The sequence below is a fragment of the Heloderma suspectum genome, chromosome 1 (assembly GCF_057233095.1).
Source record: "Heloderma suspectum isolate Gila_16-S chromosome 1, 16-S_ref, whole genome shotgun sequence".
NCBI lineage: Eukaryota > Metazoa > Chordata > Lepidosauria > Squamata > Helodermatidae > Heloderma > Heloderma suspectum.
Window position 1 is genome coordinate 184,784,857 of NC_139458.1, and position 20,393 is coordinate 184,805,249.

Genomic DNA, 20,393 nt, shown 5'->3' on the forward strand with positions numbered 1-20,393 from the left:
ATGAGGTGGGTGCTGGTAATGTCAGGGCAATAGAGAGGGAGGGAGGGAAGGGGGAAAAAACTCTCCACACATCTCAACACACATCTCCACTGTTGCTCTTACCATCAGCATGTAAAAAGGTAAGGAAAGAGAAGGGCGAGTGTATTTTGGAGGTGATAGCTATGGGTGATGGATTTTGGATAAGGAGGGGCAGCAGAGACAGGTGATTAATTTTTCCCAAGTCCTCTAATTGGCTCAGAAAAATTATCTGAAATCTATCTTTTTTATTTACAGAAGAAATCAGATGTTTTCTGAATTAATCCAAGATTGTCCTGCTGTAGAAAATGGTCAACCTATTATTTTCTCCTAATTTTTCTTTTAAACAAACATACCTTTTAGAAGGATCTTTCTGAAGACACAGTGAAATTAGCTTTCTAAAGGACTTTCCATACTTTTTTGTCATTTCTTTATCTTCCACACCCGTTTCCAACGTTGGAGGGTCATTTTGCAATGTCAGCATTAATACCTATTTTAAATCCAAAGGTGATAAGAAAAATGGTCTCAACCAAATGAGTCGATCAACTGCTTTAACTCATATTTATTTACAAGTGCTATGTCATGAATACCAGTCTATAATATAGAAACTTACAGGAAAGGGCGGGGGAAAAGAATATAAGGTTCTTGACTCTGAATAGCCACACATTTTATAGAATATATACCAGAACTTTTGAAGTTAGATATTAAAAATTAGCACCTTGTTGAGCATGAACGATAAATTCAAAGATCCAAAATGAGCCTGGGGGGCAGTGAGGAGGGTTGTTCATCACCATGCTATGAAAATATGGATTGGGAATGGACTGCAGGCTAGCATACTTTGTCTGGTTTGGAATGCCTCATGCTGGACTTAACCATGGTTAACTATGATTAACACTAACCAAAGTTTGCTGTTAACCAGGGTTCTGAAAACTACCTTCAAGTCGTTAACATAAGCCTTAACCAGCAGCAGGGATTTGAGTACAAGCAAAACTCAAGCTTGAAGTTCTCCAAATTCTACCTCATATCTTGTTCCATCTTGTGTCCGTATCAGATTACAATCTTTTTTTTCCTTTTTGCATGAAAATTGTGCATTTGTGTGTATTTTTCTAAGTGTACACATCAGTTTTGCACATTTCTGAAATTGTATGCATTCTTCTTCCATTGATTAAAGTGTATTTGTACACATTTTTCAAATGCACCTATGCTATTAAACACATTTGGGTGGGGGTCTGCAAATCACATTGCAAGCTCAAAAATGTACAAACTTTGATCGCAGCTTAGGTTTGAGTCTGTGTTCAGTCTCAGTCCATGTGTCAGTCCAGAAGCTGTGAACTGAATAAATTTTGATAAAAAAATGAACTGAACAAATTTCTCATACATCCCTAACCAGCAGAGGAAATTCATGCTGGAGAGAGGAGAGAAGCAACATGGGACCCTATGGCTCCCTTTGTTATGTCTGCACCAGACCAGGTTCAAAATCTCTAAGTTTTAGTAAAGCGGAGAAACATCAGACATACTTTTGAAAAATATAGTATGATATGGGAGTAGGGCAGAAAATATTCAAGATATCTGACTGCTCAGGCACCCAAAGGTTGAAAGCTGTCTCTTGGGAATATAAAACGCTATATTTATCCCTGTGGAGGGCTAGTTCCTAAATACGTGATACTGGATCCAAGGAATTTGCAGAATCATAAGACAGAGTTTGTTATTGGCTTGTTAGGAGAGCAACAAGTTAGGATCCCAGTTTGGACACAACACTAAACAAAACTTGGACTAATGTTTCCTGGTTTGATTAGCCGCTCCTGCTGGCAGGAGGAACCAAGCAGGAGCAATTAGGCAGCACGCACAAGCACACTTGCTCGTTCCCCATACGTAAATGTTCATTCTCCATGAATAAGCTGAGAACGTGAAGTCTGAGATTTGCATTTGTACTGCATTGCCAGACGTACTGATCGGCCAACCTGATGCTGATTTTGACGCTGGTATTGGCAGGCATCTTATTAAAAATGGATGTGACTATATACCAGAATTCTGAGGATTCTCAATTTACTCATGAAAGCTTATGTTTTACTTGGTAACATGACAAAAAAACCATTCTAAACCACACAAGAGATTCAGTACAGCTCACTGTTGTACGTTCTTTTTGCAATTCTTTTTCAGAAATTCATGTTAGTCAGCTCTGAGGAAACAAGACCAGACAATCTCTGAATCTTACATTTCTCACATCTTAATAACAGCAAGCATTGGCCTAGATGTCTTGCCTAAATGTGAACCATATTTTAAAAATATCCATCATTCCTTCTAATAGTGGTTGAGTGCTGACTGGATTGGAGTAAAAAAAAAAAAAAATAGGGCCTCTGAGAAACAGGAAAGCATCAGCATGCTCAGGTGAAGGTTAGAGCTATGCAAAAGTCCAAAACATTTTTTTTAATCCAAAAACGAAGCAGCAGCAGCACCCCCTCCACCCAACCCCCCACCCAGTGAGGACTAAGCATACTTGGTGGCCCCTCCAGGAGGTGCAAAATAGGTTGCGTGTCAGTTGGAAAAGAAACGAGGAAGGGGAGAAAAGAGAGTGAATTGCCCTGCTTCAGTCCCTCACAGCTTATAGTAACATGGTGGAGGGCATGGCTAGCTAGCACACTGAACAGAACCACTGTTTTTATTGCCAACAGTATACTGCAACATTTTGTTGCAGGTTCTACTCATATAGTTCTAGAACTAATGTAAGAGACCAGAATTACATTTTTTTGGAACATTATATTTTATGCTTAGTTCCCAAATGTAATTACTTTCATTGGAGGATATTTGTGGTAAGGTGCAGCTCCTGTTGCTAATTCAATGGCTGTTATTCCAAAGCTCCAGATATCAGCCTTGAAGTCATAGCCTCTCACCTATTGCAGGAAAACATAAAACAGACAAGTTAATTTAGCACTAATTTTTTTAACTGAAGCAGTCACACAAGAACCATAATTTATGTACCTGTTCCATGACTTCAGGTGCCATCCAACATGGAGTACCAACAAATGTCTTTCTTACTTTGTTACGGGTAACATCACCTCCTGTGGCTAAAAATGCACTAACACCAAAGTCTAGAAATAGAAAAGACAAAAATCCTTTTAGTATTTGATTAGCATACTGTGGTAACTATGCTATTTTAACTTTGATTCTACATAAAAATATGAAGCTTCTATTTAAATGGAGCTGTGAAGTTACTGTTTTCTCAGTAGGTGTAACACTGTGCAGTTTATAGAAGTGTTATAACTCATACAACGCCTGTCCCCCTTATGAATCATACCTTTAAGTAATATTTGGCCTTATGTATTAAAACATACATTAACCACAGACAGTAACAAGGCAGCTATTTCTTTCAAACTAGCTTTTTGGGTCAGCATTTCCACACGCTCCATTGAAAATTTAAAGAGTGTTACTTTTAGGCATGCATCAGAGTTTCAACATAGTAGGAGCAAAAAGGCAAAGCTTGCATAGCAACTTCATATTCTGCTTCAAGTTACGTATGAACTTGCAAGATCAGAGAAAGAATGTTAACAGTCATGTGAGCGTTGTGGGAGAAACTGATTAAGATGTCAAGTGTGGCAAGTTAAGTGTAGCAGCTGTGGGTGCAAATAAAGGGGCCGTTAAAAACATAAGAGCAGCCCTACTGGATCAGACCAAAGGGATTCTGGACTACATGGGCCATTTCGTATAGTGGCCAACCAGGTGCTTATGGGAACTAGAAGCGTAGAAAATGGGCAAAAAGCTATCAGTAGTTCTAGTAGCTTAACTCCAGCCACTCTTATGTCAAAACAATTTTAGGCCAAACCAAGCATAGGTCACAAATGCATGTTCATCACTTGACAACTATGACACCAAACAGAAGAGCCAGAGATCTTTACATATTCAGTTGTGGTTCATCTACTAGCAAGTACTAAATTAGGTACATACATATGTGAACCATCCCCACATCAACAGGAATGACAGCTTTTAGTCGATTAGTATGCAGAGTTGCAACCAATTCAGTTTTAACATTTTGCCTCCTTTATTTAAGAAGAGGAGCGGTAATGTCTAGAAGGTTTACCACTCTCTTTCGGTACAATTTTAAAAAGAATACAAAAGGCCATTTGAAGGTATTTGGTACTCCGATGCAAATACCTATACATAAACATACATAAGTACTGAATGATGTTAAAAAGGGAGTGCATGTGTATCATAGATCTGCCACAAAAAGTTGGTGGCAGAGTCCTCAATATGCTGAAAATATTATTGATGAAAGTTACTATTACCCCCTTCTACACACACACACACACACACACACACAAAAGCTGTCTTGTCTTGGAGCTGCATGTTGCATAAAACATAATTAGGAATACAGAGAATTAAATAAATAATCAGGTAACTGGTACCAATAGGGAAGATGTGAAGTGAGTTCACAATGAACTTTAGATAATCATTATCAAAATGCAATTGGCAAAGCAGTTCGCATAACATCCAAAGAAAGAAAAAATGCTGAATTATAACTCATCACCAAAGATAAAAAGGATTATGTGAGAAACGGAGAGTCATCAATCTGTATTATTCAGGGTCAGATGAACTTAAAGTTTTAGCAAAAAAATATTCTGTAAGGCATAGACGTTACATCTAATATATGGATGATTAGAAAAATTTATGTACTTAGGTTTAATTAGTAAACTTTGAGTAAGAAAATGCTTTGCCAAAGACATATATCAAAAATTAATTATATCTAACTTGAAAACTGTAGGTTTCAAGTTTTTGTATGTGTGTTTTGATCATGAAACGTTCTTTTAGATGTCAAGATGGCGAACTTAGATTTATGAAATAGCAATGGCAGTGAGGTAATATTTTAGAAACTGCATAAATATGGTCTCATTTGGGGGTCAAATAGCTTCTTTGATGTCAAAGCTCTTTGCCTGTGATACTGCCAGGCAACTATATAGAGAAGTCTTGGTACACAAAATGGGCTCAGCAATGCTCTCTTTTGTAACAGCAATAAAAACTTAGGAAATACAATTTTAATTGCTTCTGAATACCTTACTACTTGTATTTTAATGGAGAATTTATATTTGTATCAATAAAAGACGAAATGGATTCAAAGATTCCTGCACTATAATTACTGTTAGTACTAAACCTAGATTCCACCCACCAAACGATATTAGGTGTACACTGTTTAGAAGTGTTTTTACCTGCTATAGGGAGTACACAGGGAACCAAAGGCTCCCAAAGTACTGAACTACAGGTGGATAGCTCAAAGTAAAACCATAACATGTGCTTCAAAACAGCTTTTCTTTCTGAAGTCTGTACAGATGGCAAGCTATAAGGCTGGATGCCCTTTTTAAAAAAGGAAAGATTAGTATGAAACATAAGTGTGCTCTTTCTATTTGATGTACTTATTTTGTATTCCACAAAAATGCCCCATGAGCAGTGACCCTTTGAAGACCATCAATAAGTGTGTGCATTACCTCATCAACATTACATTTGCATCTACCTTGAAATGCTGTTAAGACATGCAAGAGCACACTACTGTGTTAAGACTAAATACACATGCAGAAAAATTATTTAAGCCAACTAACTAACCAATCCCAGTGACCACAGGATAGCTCAGATTCCCCCTCTTGAGGCCATAGACACTCCTAAGACCTCAGCAGGGAGAATATGACATCATATCCTTGCCCCTTTGTCACTCTTCCTGCCTGCCAGCAACAGCCCAGCAGGGTGTAGGATTTTTGGAAGCCTTGGAGTTCAGAGGCTTCTGTCTAATGGGCAGCAATCCTGCAAAAGTGTGCCGTAAGTCTTTAAAGTGTGCGTATGGGGGGCAGAGGGATTTGGGGTGCTGTAAATTATAAAATTTTGCAACACTACTATGATATTATTAAATATGAGCTGCGCATTTCAAACACATCCTGCTGTTAAACATAAGGCAAAGAAGTAATACAGCCAGCCTTCACAGTAAGCTTTTTTATTTTTTCCACAAGAGCTGCTTTAAAGTAGTAATTCTTAAATAGTCTACAGAGACAATTAACTTTTCATTAATTGTGTGTGCTACATAAATTCAAATAACTTTTTTCTTGTGTTTTATTTTAATATGCGCCTTAAACTCTCTTTTGTACATAGGAAGTTAGATCAAACCTCAGAACACACAAAAAAGGTGACAAACCCAAGTTTTTCTCTACACCAATAAAAGGAGTTCTCTCACTAGTTCCAATGATACCAACATGATTTTAAATACTGCACTTTGTTAAAACTCAAACAAAAGCTGTTCCTCAATGGACTGGGCTGCAATGCTAAAAATGTCACTTACCTAAACAATGGTCTCACTCACAGCTCTTAGTTGCGGGGCTTACGTGGGAGTTGTGGGGCTTACATCTTAGTTGTGGGGCTTACACAGCTTACCACTTCAGCCTTTCAACCACTATGCCATTAACTGTAACATTCACTGGCCCTTAGTTTGTCATTTTTGCCATCAGAGCAGCAAACTGATTTGTTCACTCAAGACTGCTTCTCCCATTACTTAAACATATGGGTGCACTCTAGCGAATCTTACAAGCATTTTAAGGTTTAAGCCTATATAAACATCGAGGAACACACCTATGATTCCCTGAAAGCAAGTGTGCAATCACCCATCTGCATTCTGAAGTGGTACGATACCATGTGACCTTCGAACACGCAAGTGCCAAAAGTTTGCCTACACCTACATTTTGAGAGCTGACAAAATGTTTTCTTTCTGGCTCCAAAATAAAGAGAGGAGAGGATCATCCTTTCAATCATGTTGTGCTTTGGAGGCATCTTGAACATCTCTGGAGCTCAGCATGACATCAGAGACATGACTTCAGCCCATTCTGGGAAAGGGGCAGAGGTGTACTGACCAGGAATTCTGAATGGATACCAAAGCCATGTAGCTGTCAACTACCATGGGGATTGTTTTCTTTTTAACACTACCCTTTACACAGCGAGCATGTATGCACCAATTACTGTTTAAAAAGCTACCTTTTTAACACAAAAAAGGTGCGGTTAAAGTTACACCACATCCTCAAAGCCTGTGTGTGCCTTTTTTTTCTGGTCTGAATTGCATTGATTTCTCCAAAGAGATTCATATCAAGAAGCCTACAGGCAGAACTGAAACAGTAGGAGAGCAGAGGAATTTCAAGCATACAGCGAAGGAAGAAAGTGCAGCCCTCCAGAAAGATAAAGAGCTGTTTTATCAAAAAGCTCTTTGTGAGACACTGCTCAGAAGAACACAACTCACTTTCGCTGGATGCAAATAATCTTTATCAGGTTCTTTTTAGACTCCACTAATGAAATTGCTCTGCTTATGCAACCAGTTCAACCTCACTGCTACTTGAAACAAACTGACATCAATGTAAGTAGTTGCATTCTGTTTTACTGAAGCAATACCCTCAGTTTCCTTCCCAGCATGTTAAATGACAAGAGTTCTAGGTGTAGCTAAAATTTTTGTGGGGGCAAGGGAAAGTCAAGAACTGAAGAGATTAGGATTTATTGGGGAGTTGGGGGGTGGAGAGACCAGACGATTATAAATCTCAGGTCATAAACAAACTCTCTCCAACAGAACTATGACCAATAATTTAAGAGGTTATCACCATCAATTCAACATTGGTTAAGTCTTAATTTTCCTATTTGAGACTCAAGTTCCGAACACAAAATAAATTGCCAGAATTCTGAACAAACGCAGTTGCTATATGCACGCACATGCATGCACATGCATCTGCGGACTCAAAGCAATAAAAGTAGTGTACATACATGGGAAGGGCAAAAAAAGGTAGCACAAATGTATCAGGAAGGTTTGGTTCTATACTTATTTTAACCCAAAAACAATGGACAGTTTGGAACAATTGTATCTTGGCTCAGTAATAGCCCCTTCATTCCACAATTCTATCACCTCCGGTTTGAATAAAGATTATGGATTTTATCACACTACATGTATTAATTAGCTTACCACTGCCAGGATGCTTGTCTTATCGCCAACACTGCCTTGCCATCAATTGTAACTGCTTTAACCACTGAATCACTTACACAATCATCACTATTCTTTTTGCATTTTGTTTGCCTCTTACTTGACCTCACTCCTTTCCATTTGCCTCATCAGACCCTGGGTGTATGCCAATTTAGGTTTACACTTCTGATGAAGTGGACTCTGGCAGTCTTTAGAAGTGGCACAAGACTCTTCTTTGCTCCATTAGATTAACGTGGCTACCTCTCCAGAAACTAATTATCTATAACTTCCTGCTTCATCCCCTACTTTGTACTCCTTTCAGCGCCAGGTGAAGACCTTTTTATTTCCTTAGTGTTTTAGCACTATAGTCTTTTAGCTCTGCTGCTTTAAATCTGTATTTTAAATCTCTCTATTGCTGCTAGGTTTTATTCTGGTTGTACTTTTACATTGTAGTTTTGAGCTTTCATATTTTATATTGTTTTATGTTGTATTTTGTGGTTTTAATTTTTGTGAACAGCCCAGAAAGCTTCGGCTATTGGGCAGTATAGAAATGAAAGAAATGAACAAACAAACAAGGAAGCTATGGTTAGCATCTTTAGAACAAGTCAGAATTCAAACTTTGGTTCAATATACTGGCTTGTTTTGAAGCTGGTAACCATAGTTCCCTGTTTCATCCAAAACAGGAAACTATGGTTAATTACAGGCTTCCTGGTTTGATGCTCATGTTGTGAAGGGAGGACTGAACAGGCTGCGTGTGTGGGCACGAAGTTCTTTCATATGTCACCTTAAGCCAAGATACGATTGTCCAAACCAGACCAATTATTTGACATGCTACATGTATTCCATGTCAGTCAGAAGCTTCAAGTATTTAAGACTGCAGCACGCTTCCAAATTGTAGGGCAACACCCGGTGAAGGCTCAGAGCCAGAATGCTGATAAGCAGATTTCCATTGTTCTAGAGGTGGAACTTCAGCAGCTTGTCAAAGTCTTCACCACTCTGCCTTGCAAAGCAAAATTATGCAAACACATAGATGCACAGCAATGTACAGCATTTAAACAAGTCACGGAACTCAGCTTTCCTTACTGCGATTGTTAACATCTTAACTCTGTATCAACGTGCAAGCACAAACTATACACAGCCTTCCTTACGGTAGAACACATGATGGATTAGCAGCCATGCTGAATTAACTTGGCAGAATCTTTCATCAACTAACATAACAAAAGAGGTACAAATTCAAATTGCCAAGGCATGTGAATGAAAAACTTTCCCTATAAATCTTGGGTGCTAAGGAAAGGAAGCATCTGGTTTTTCCTCTCCTTAGAGCAATAAACCAATAGGGTGTATCTAATGCTGTCTGTTCACTGGCAGAATGGAAGCCAGTATCTGAATGGATTCTCCCCAACACCTCACAAGCTCCCTGCACACCCAAATCTGCTCCAGAGGGTTGGAGGACTGTCTGGAAGAGATCTGGGGGGGGGGGGGGCTGCAGTGGGGAGGGAAGCAGGGGAAGTCTGCTTGCACGATATTGATAGAGGCCATAGTAAAAATAAATACTTCATTTAAGGTGCAATCCTATGCATGTTTATACAGCAATAAGTCCATTCTGGGAGGTGTAGGACTTGTATCTGTCTAAGCATACATAGGATTGCACCCTTAATAGCATGTTTAACACAAAAACACACTTCACTGTTCTATTTGTAACCATCACTGCAAGATCAGTATTACCCCCTTACTGAAAAAAGGGGGTGTTATCTAAGACCCTCTAGTAAGTTCATGGTAGGAAGGGAAATTTGAACAGAGGATTGCCAGCTCATGCCTTTAGCTGCTACTCCTACATTAGCTCCATATACCTTGCAAAATAGACTGACATATACCACAGAAATGATTTGCTAAGAACACTGAATGCTTTAGCGTCAGGCCTGCCAAATGAATACCATGCTCTTCAGTCTGATGAATTTTAACCTTTTAAAAATGTTAATTAGATCTCTTAGCACATTTCAGATTCTCCATACACATTTTGAAGCTTTGATGATAATGATTATTACCTGCTATTTGTACAGAGCCATCTTCACCCAGAAGAATATTACCAGCTTTTAAATCCCTATAAACGTGAACAAATACGAAGTATTTCAGTTTAGGTAAACAAGGATATGAACACACTCAATGAAATATTTGTTGAGAAACATGCCACAGGATAAATTAAAAACTACTCAAAACACGCTGATTATATGATCTTCTCATTAATGCAGAAATTGCCACTTTTAAAATGAAATTGTGAAGAATTGATATGCCACTCACTGAAAGTGAGCTTGTCATTTAGATTACATGCTGAGCTAAAAGTCACTGCAGTGCTATAGATCACAGAACAAAGCTTTCTTGCATGTCATACAGAACTTCCATGTGCCCTTTGCGTTGATCCTAGCCTGCTACAGAAAATCAAGAGCGAAACCAGGTTCAGGATTTTCCCCAGTTTAACTTTGTAGATAAGGTAAGGCAGAGGTGGGAAACTTGTGGCTGCCAGATGTTTTGGCCTACAACTCCCATCAGCCCTAGCCAGTATAGCCAATGGTAAGGGATGCTGGGATTTATAGGTGAAATTTGGAGGGCCACAGGTTGCCCATCCCTGAGGTAAGGAAAGAGAGCCAAAGTGACTACCAGGACAGGCAGCATCTCAGCTCGACATCATCATTTTTCTCCCTGTTTCCCTCAATAACAGTCAAATCATCAAGTTCTTAGAACCAATCAGAAAGGAAGTAAATCATGGAAGAGGAATTGCATTGAGGCAACCCGTAAGACACATGCTTGTACCTGTGAATTTGTCCATTCCTGTGTAGATAATCTAAGCCTTCCAAAACCTCTTTAAGAATTGTTGCTATTATTGATTCTTCAAGAACACCACTCTTGTGCTCTCCTCTGTTGACAACGTACTTAATTATATCCAGCATTGAGCCTAGAATTTGAGAAAACAAGGTTACAGAAGAGAAAAGATAAATCTCTTTAGGAATCTTGCAATTCAAGATCAGTTATATATACTTACGCTTTTCTAGTTTTCAATCTAAGCCTTCTCATATGTATACAGCTGGCTGTGCTATAAGTTCTCCCATGAACATTTTTGGCATGGAAGTTGGGCTTTCAGAAGGGCCAAAACGTTCTCGGAAGATACACAATCACCTTTTTGCTGCCCATTTGACAGATGCTTCAGTGCCATGTTTTTCTTTAAAACCACAGTTGCTTCTTCTTGGAAAGGATCTCAGCCAAATCACATAGTGAACAGGAAATCATATGACACTATGTAGTCAATCTTATTTAATCTTATTTAAATCTTCAAGATCACGAAGCCAGTTCAGAATAAGGGCATCAACATTATCCTCACTGTGCAATAGGGAACATTTTTTCCTAATTTCCTCAGCACTCTCCCCACTTCCAGAATCACCAAAACATGAGGTGTTTTTGACAGCAGACAAAACCTTTTAACAAAAAAGCATCCCACCACCCACCCCACTTTTCAGCTCAGCCTAATACCCAGAATTATGTAGCAAACAGTTTTCTTTAGAAATTGGCACAACTTAAAAAAAAAAAAAATCTACTGCACATTCAAAGTCAGTACTATTATTGAAGATTTACTGAATAATATTATTGTAGATTTACTGAAGAATTTTAGATAACGTGTTCCACCAACATAAAAACAACCTTAAAGTGGAAGATAATAAAAGAATATTACTGAAGGAATCGAACGCTTTATTTCAGTGCTTGAAGGTCACAGATTGATTAGGTAAGATAATACAAATATAGTGCCGCATTACCTTAGTTATAGGAACAGACTTACCTCCACTAAGCAGTTTCATAACCAACCAAAGCTCATCCTTGACCACAAAAGATGTGTAATATGTAACTATGTTGGGATGGTTGCATTGACTCATGGCTTGAATTTCTTTCTATAAGTAATTCAAAATATGACACAGTATTTTGAAAAACAAATTCTATAAAAGTTGTTTTAACTTTTCAACCGGGGCTTGGGAGTGGCTATACATTTGTAGAGAGACTGGGAAATTAAGTATGTTCTAGAATGGACATCTTTTAAAAACTAGTCCTCACAGAGAGGAAGAATATTGCTTAGATTATATATGTACAAATATTCTGAAAAAATGAAAGCTATAAACCTCGAATTGAATAAATTTTGGAACCTGAAAAATTTAAGAATAAGACCTTCCTCAAAAACATAAACAGGCAAAGCAGAGGAGACCTATCAACTGGCCACTGACTCCATTATTTGATGAAATAATCTTGGTAGGAAATATTTTAATAGGAAATTTTGAACAATATTTATTGTCCCCCAACTCTAAAAAGCAGATTTTGAGGGTGCACAGGGGATTGCAGAGGGAGGAATAATTATTCCTCTGACAGAAGCCATTCTGTCAGTGGGAAGGTTTAATTAGATATCGCCCGTTACGTCTCAAGAAAAATACAGCTATTTATCTCCCCAGTCCCAAATGAAGGATTTTTTAACCAAGGTGAAATTTTAGACACAAAAACAATTAAACTTTTGTGTTCATTGTAACAGATACATGAAAGTCTTCCTTATGAATCAGTTTCTCTAAGAATACTAGCAACGTGTTCTATATACTTTTTTAGCAGCACGCTTTCCCCAAAAGGTTTTTTATATCCTAGAGATACAACATTGGAATTGGTACTTATTATGCAGTGTGCTTTCATTTTGTTTTAGGTTTAAATATTTGTTCAAAGTAGCCATGGAAGATTGTCAGTTTTGGTTTTCCTCAGTTTCCCATTTTCCAGTCTTAAGTTTGGTTCATGTCAAATTTTGAGAATTTCTCCAGTCATAAATTCAGTTTGTCGTGAATTTTGAGAACATTTTTAAGTTTGCATGATAATTCATAAGCATTTTGTGCACATACCTCCTAATACATGCATTTTTATGCAGTTTGGCCTAATACGCACATTTTCTGCAAGCAATTTTCCTAATATAATTCATTCTCAATGTGATTTTCACTGGTATAGACGTTTCTCTATGCATTTTTGGATTGGAGAACTTCACTGCAAAATCTGGAAAAGTATACATTTCACAGGATAACTGAATTTGGTTCCCATAGTGGTATCCAAAGCAGGGCAGGAGAAGCACAGAGGGGATCGTTCCCTCCGCGTTTCTCCTGCCCTGCCTTTTCTGCTAGACTGCCAATTGCAGCTGTCTAGCCATGGGAGCACAGAGAGGGGAAGGAGGCTGTTGTACGACACATTGGATGTGTCGTACAGGCAACTACGATCTTCCTGCCCCAGAACATCCCCAGCCACCCCCCTTTCCGGCCCCTCCGAGCTCCTCTTGCGAGCATGGAGGATGGCACTGTTCCGCGCTGCCTCAGAGGCAACATGGAAGTGAGGAGAGGTCGGTTTTCCAGGAACCAATCTTGGAGCATGGGCTCCAAGGTTGGTTCCTGGAAAACAGCATATCCTATGGCTGTCTAGCCGCTATCTAGCGGCCATAGGATTGCTCCCTCCATAAGGAAACACCCTCCATTTTTATTTTATTTACCACTTACAATAGTCATTTTTCTTATGCCTGAGAAGGGCGATATCCTTCAAAAGATAAAGAGAGCTGTAATATTTACAACAGCAGAGGGGCTCCTTTGCAAGTGGTCTCATCACATTTAATTCAAAAATGTACCTTTCCATCTCCAGGATCAAGGTCTGAAAAATTAGTTCTGCAAGCTTTAAGCAAAAGCCAGCTACACGCAGCACTGACTGGTGGGTGCCTGTGATGTCGCAAAGATACATCTTGCCCCCACCTTCCATCCCTGAAGCAGTTTTCTTTTACTGTTTCTTTTAAATATAAAGTTAAAAAAACCTTGTAAGATGTTTAGTACGTGTACAGTGCTTTGCTTTCAAAGAGCGGAAGCACCTGAAGTAGGAGAATTGCACTCTTTAAATGCCCTGCCATACAGCAGACATGTGACATCTCAATTGAAGAACAATGAAATCAAATTGCCAGGACAGGTTGTTCCAGTTAATGAATTTGGAAAGACGATGAGATGAAATGCTACACACAAGTACTCTGAAGATTGAGCAAGGGAAAAAACAAGCCCTGCTCATGCAGAGGAAGTGGAAGAAAGTAGCCATTTCTCGGTCAACGAGGAGGTGGATAGTAGAAAGAAATGAGGGCATGAGCCCAAATACTGGATTCCTGAAGCATATGAGCACATCGCTAGATAACACTTACAGTACAATGGAGATGTAGAGATGACATGGTATCAAAAACCCACATAGCCAAAACAGGTGCAACTTATCAGAGAACCCACTTCATATCAACTCACAAATTAATCTTAAGTTTGGGGGTTTGGGGGCGGGGAATTCCTAAACAAGCAAATAATGTTTACAAGGCAGTGGCCATATCTTAAACAGGCCCAGTGCTTGCTTCACTTCTTTGTATTAAGTAATACTTTTATAATTAATACTTAATTAACACTTATTTGTATTAAAAGGGGCAGCTGAAATACTACTCAATAACAGTAGTTCAACAAATAGAGCTTGTAGGCTCTATTTTTCCAGCAGGGGGGGGAGGGAGAAATCAAACAAAAGAAGTCCAAATATTTTATTCAATCAGTGGGTCTCTATTCTCTTGCCAAAATATCTGATCGTAAACGAATTGACAAAAATTAGTATGAGTCCATAAAGCAGCATTAACTCATATACAAAGACTATCCAAACATATCTAAAGCTTGCATAGTGACACACAATAATAAAGTAACTTCCAAACACAGCTTCAAAAATCAAGTTTAACTGCAGGGCTGTAGCCTGTGCAACTGGAACTCTAATGTCTTATTAAAGATAAAACCAGAGAGAATTAAGAATTGTTAAGAATTAAGCATTCATTACAGCCTTCAGAAAATATATCTATGTGATGTTTTTCCAATTAGGAGAAAGCATTTCAGACTGCATTCCAGTGAACACTTATCCAGAAGTAACTCCCATTGAACTCAATGGGACTTACTTCTGAGTCGACATGTAAAGGCTTGCACTATTAGTATACAGCTTTGTTTTAGTCTGTATGTTTTTTTTAATGTTTAAAAATTGACATTTTATGCATATTTTAAAAATTGTTACCAGCTCCAAGCCTCCATGATAAAGCAGAAGAGAAACTGAAGTACGTTTATCTCTGCAAAAGGCCAGGTTGCAGCCAGCAATGCTTCACTTCCACAACTGTGAATATAAGCTACATTTTCTTTGCCATTGTGCTATGGAGTGCTTGTTTTCACATGTCTTCTATTATTTCTCATCTTTTCACACTCCCCCTTGCCCTTACAGCAGCCATGGGCAGGCAGCAATGCATATGGAAATGGAATCCAGGAGTCATCCAGCCATTAATTTGAGCAGGAAGTGATACTGCACAGAATAAGTGTTGTCATGGTGGCTATATGAATGATATTTCATTAGCTTTGTACACTTCCCAGTATCAGTGTTAAGCCTTGGCAGGATGTGATCTCCTCTAATCAAAGTGTTAACATATTCTGGGGAGCAAAAAGGGGAAAAGAAACGAAAAAACTCTAGAGATGTTTTCAGATGTTTCTTTAAAAGGAAGTAATTAAGATCTCTCTTTACAATTCCTTTAAATGCTATTCACCAAAAGGTTTTTCCAGCAAGTATCAAGGGCTTGGGGAATTTGGTCTTTCACCTAGACAAGAAGCAACAGCAAGGTATATATGGGGGAGAAAGACAACATCTGACAACAGAAAAATACATCTTTGAATAGCGCTACTTAATTGTTCTTGTTTTGTATCATTCAGACACTACAGAACTTAGCGTGCACATTTATGGAAATATAAATAGATATGTTTTTCTGCTTCATTTACTTACAAGCAATTCGTCCATACTGGTCTGGCATTTTTCTAAGTTGATTCTTTTTATTGCTACACGTTCTTGCCTGGGTTTGCATAGCGCTGCTTGGACTACTGCTGTAGCACCACTACCTGGAAGAGACAGAAGAAAGGAAGATGTTAAAAGCTGCCTATTAATACAGTAATTTTCAAACTGTGTCCCACAAAACCCTGGGATTCCTCAGGAGCTTGCTTGTAAGGGGCTCCTCAATGTGGAGATCACCAGTGCCTATCAAGCTTTGATGAGTTTGTCCATCTCTCCCCACTTCCCTTGCAATGCACAGCCACAAGAATACTTCTTTTTTTTTAATCCAAGCATTCTATATGTATTGTACAGCAAAGTCTTCAAAAACATTGGCAGTCCACTGGTGAGTCAATTTTTGGTGGCCCATCAAGTTCCTGCTTATTCTGAGAATCTTACAAAGAAAGTTGGTCTGGTCCAGTAAGTCACTTGCGTTATTAAGCAAGAGTACATGCTCAAGATCACACCCCACAAATGAGCCAGGCCTTAATGATTAAGCAATCTCGCATGCACACTCCTACTTCATAAAACCTAACACATATTTGTGGACCACAAGAGTTCTATAAAGAGAGAGTCAATCGTACAAGACTGAAGTCATCGCGCTCCTGTCTGCAGTATGGTGTACTTTTCAGATCGTGTAAAGCAATGGTGAAGCCCTACAGGCCTGAACAGCACTCTGTGACCTGGTTCTCATGTCACAGCATGGCTCGTTGGGGATTAGTTAACCCATGATGAGTCACAGTGCGCAGGGCCACCATTTTGCCTATCCAATCCCCACCCAGGGTTGTTGTGTCATCATGCAAACCTAGCGAGCATGGGTTACATGAGGCTTCAACAATGTTCGCTTAGCCCATGGTCTGTTCTAGGTTTATGTGAAGGTTGTTTAACCCTCACATAACCCACACTCGCCAGGTCCGCACGACATGACAACCCCCGAGCAGGGGGTGAATATGGAAAATAGCAGCCAGACACACCCCATATGCACCACAACCAAGTCATGGTGGGCTGTTGCGTCATGTAAACCAGCCTACTATGCACTGGCTACATGCCCTCGACCTCCCCAGAATCCTCTGCAATATATAATCGCCAGAAAGCTTGAAAACCACTGTAATAGTGTGCAAATATTCCATGCAGAGAGTCTGGTTACTTCTAAACAGTTTTGTCTCTTTATCTACTTAAGTATACATTTGGATATTTCAAAAGCAGACAGCTTAATAAAAAAGAGTTTATTCTTTTTTAACATTCTGCAACTAGACACAGATAATATATATATTGGTTCATTCCCCCCTTCAGCTTTCCCTTTACTACTAGAAAAAGTTTTCTAGTCATTCCCCTCACACTATTCTTCCAACCCACCATTAAGCAGAGTTAGAACTGGTATAGAACAGCACCTAGAATAGTATGATATAAAACAGTCCAACTGAAATGTTTACACCGAACAAGCTTATTTTGGTAAGCTTTAATCTCTTTAGTTGTTTTCCATACTCTCTGTGGAGAGAGAGTTAGGTCAGCCCAAGCAAGAGGGCTCATTTTCAAGTACACAAGTGCTGTCTCTTTGATTGCCTTCTCTGGACTCTCTTGCCTGCAGTTTTCCTGACATCCCTACCTATCCAACTGATTGAAGATAAAAGCTTAATGAATAAAGCAGACCTAGAAGGAAATGCATTTTAGATTCAAATCCATCTGAGGTGACAATTAGGCAAAGGGTTATTTTATTTAATAGACACCAAAGAGCTGATGAGGATACTGATCGTTGAAATGGCAGACCAGGGATGGGGAATATATGGTCCTCTAGATGCTGTTGGACTGAAACTCCTATTGTCCTTCATTGGCTATACTGACTAGGTCTGGTGGAAAATGCAGTCCAACTAGGCAGCTGCAGAGCCCTGGCCCTGCCTTAGACATTGCATAGGAAGCTAACTGTTTTAACTGCAAAAATATAGAAGCATTATATAAAGACTACCAAAATTATTTTTTGAATGGAGAAAAAAAGAATCCAGAACCCACAGTTAGCAAAACACTGTTCCTTGATTAAGTTTGTCCTAGAAGCAGACATCCCACACAACAGCTTCCAAATGAGTGCATCCCTTTGAGGCAAGCTAGTAATTTGTAAAAGCAAAGAGGAATATTTTGCAAGCACTTTACCATTCTCATCATCATCAGTGGATAAACCAAGTTTTAAAAGAGCACACAACCCCCAGTACTCCCACACATAACACTTGCTTAATTCATAAATCAGATATTGATGTTTCCGTTTAAGCCCCCTTATTTCATATACATTTTAAAGTTCTACCATTTCCGTGAACAGGCATGTTTGAGAGATGCCCCAACTGGCCTTCTCAAACACTAGGTTCCACTCTGCCTGTGAAATTGACATATCCCAGATTAATACAACCTGGGCATAAAAAGCCTTTTGTTACAAAGCTTTACAATGGGAATTCAATTACGTGCCTAATCCAGAACAATAGGGTGCTCTTCCCTCCCGACAACAGAACTGACACAATACCTCATGACTGGAAGTTATTGTCTGTGTTTTAATTGATGTTTGCTCACTTATTTAGAAGTAGGATGTTCTGTATGCAATTTTCACCCTGCCACTCTTTGAAGTCAAAGCTTTAGCTCAGCATATCCACGTGGCTATACTACCAAAATACTCAGACAAAACCAACACCACAATGTAGCAACAAGTGCTCTGACAACCTCCAATCAATTGTACCATTTTCTCCCCCAATAAGTTTTAATAAGTTTTAACCATTCATCAAAAAGTAGACAGCCAAGCTTGGGAGCATCCTGTTTCTAAAGCTCTGCACAGTGGAGGAAAGATACTGCAGCACATCCAAGCATACATGCTTTAGATCACAATCCTAATCTCTAACTGTAGAACATTAACAGGACACTTCAGCATAAATGCATTTAGGTTCACAAGCCTCACATAATAGTTCTCAAGAGCAAAACTCTCGAGAAAAGATCTCCTATTCTAGTATGTGGGCCCAACACTAAATTAAGACACCAGGATCAACCTACTGGCAACACTTGCTCTCAAGTAGGGCAGACTTATAAGGAGGGAAAGAAAAGGTCCACAGAAAGAGGAATTGCTATAAAACAATGTGCCCACAAAATAAGGGCACAACACAAATCAGTATCATCAAGGAACAGCTCTTGCACCCATCTGGCTTCTGCCACTGCCTTCTAAAGCATGGTTGGTGGAAACGCTGAGAGGACTTTCTCTGTAGTGGTGCCCCCGTATGCGAAACTTCCTACCCCTAAAGGTTAGGTAACTTCCTCTCTATTTGTGTTCCACTGCCACCTGAAATCCTTAAACAAGCTTTTAATGCTGTTTAATTTATTGATTGTTTGAGCTGTTTTGTGTTTTTGCTTTTTGGTCCAGCTTTTTGTCGCCATTGTGTTTTAATGATGGATTAGTTATTCTTATGCCTGTTTATATATTCTGTAAAATGTTTTGAGCAACTCTTTTTTTGGGGAAAGCAGAATATACATTTTTGTGTAAATAAAACAAACTCATCGTGGAGAAACAACTGCATAAGGGGGGAAAGGAAAAAATCAGTATCCGTCATTCCTGTCTATATTAGAGCATACCAGCACACATCTAGAAAATGACAAAATGACAAATGTTTGACTGTTATCAAGGGAACGTTTTGTGCAAAGACGGGCATGATAAAGGACAAAGAAGGCAGGGACCTAACAGAAGCAGATGAGATTAAGAAGAGGTGGAAAGAATACACAGAAGAACTATACAGGAAAGATCTGAATGTCCCTGATAGCCATGATAGTGTGGTCTCTGAACTTGAGCTGGACATCCTCGAGAGTGAAGTCAAGTGGGCCTTAGGAAGCATTACTAACAAAGCTAGCGGAGATGACAGTATTCCAGCTGAGTATTTAAGATCCTAAAAGATGATGCTGTTAAAGTGCTGCACTCAATATGCCAACAAATTTGGAACACTCAACAGTGGCCACAAGAAAGGAAAAGGACAGTTTACATTCCAATTCCAAAGAAGGGCAATGCCAAAGAGTGTTCAAACTAATGTACAATTGCGCTCATTTCACATGCCAGTAAGGTGATGCTCAAAATCCTACAAGCTAGGCTTCAGCAGTATGTGAGCTGAGAACTACCGGAAGTACAAGCTTAGTTTCTAAGAGGCAGAGGAACTAGAAGATCAAATCACCAACATTCGCTGGATCATGGAGAAAGCAAGACAATTCCAGAAAAAGGTCTATTTCTGCTTCATTGACTATGCTAAAGCCTTTGATTGTGTGGATCACAACAAACTCTGGCAAATTCTGAAAGAGATGGGTGTACCAGACCACCTTACCTGTCTCCTGAGAAACCTGTATGAGGGTCAAGAAGCAACAGTAAGAACCGGACATGGAACAACCGATTGGTTCAAAATTGGGAAAGGAGTACGACAAGGCTGTATACTGTCACCCGGCTTATTGAATTTATATGCAGAGTACATCATGGGAAACGCCGGGTTGGATGAATCACAGGTCA

At 39.1% G+C, this 20,393-nt stretch overlaps 1 protein-coding gene across 3 annotated transcripts in view; it reads right to left on the reverse strand.

Annotated features, from left to right (window-relative positions):
• STK39 (serine/threonine kinase 39) overlaps positions 1-20,393 on the reverse strand; it is a 138,561-nt gene that overhangs the window by 73,868 nt on the left and 44,300 nt on the right. For all 3 annotated transcript variants that reach the window (XM_084812122.1, XM_084812104.1, XM_084812113.1), the window contains exons 2-8: positions 15,842-15,954; positions 11,805-11,913; positions 10,787-10,928; positions 10,024-10,079; positions 2,995-3,104; positions 2,805-2,906; positions 372-505 (exon numbers count right to left, since the gene is read on the reverse strand). In XM_084812122.1, coding sequence (XP_084668248.1) covers positions 372-505; positions 2,805-2,906; positions 2,995-3,104; positions 10,024-10,079; positions 10,787-10,928; positions 11,805-11,913; positions 15,842-15,856 — 668 coding nt within the window. In that variant the 5' untranslated portion in view covers positions 15,857-15,954. The remainder of the gene's footprint in view (positions 1-371; positions 506-2,804; positions 2,907-2,994; positions 3,105-10,023; positions 10,080-10,786; positions 10,929-11,804; positions 11,914-15,841; positions 15,955-20,393) is intronic.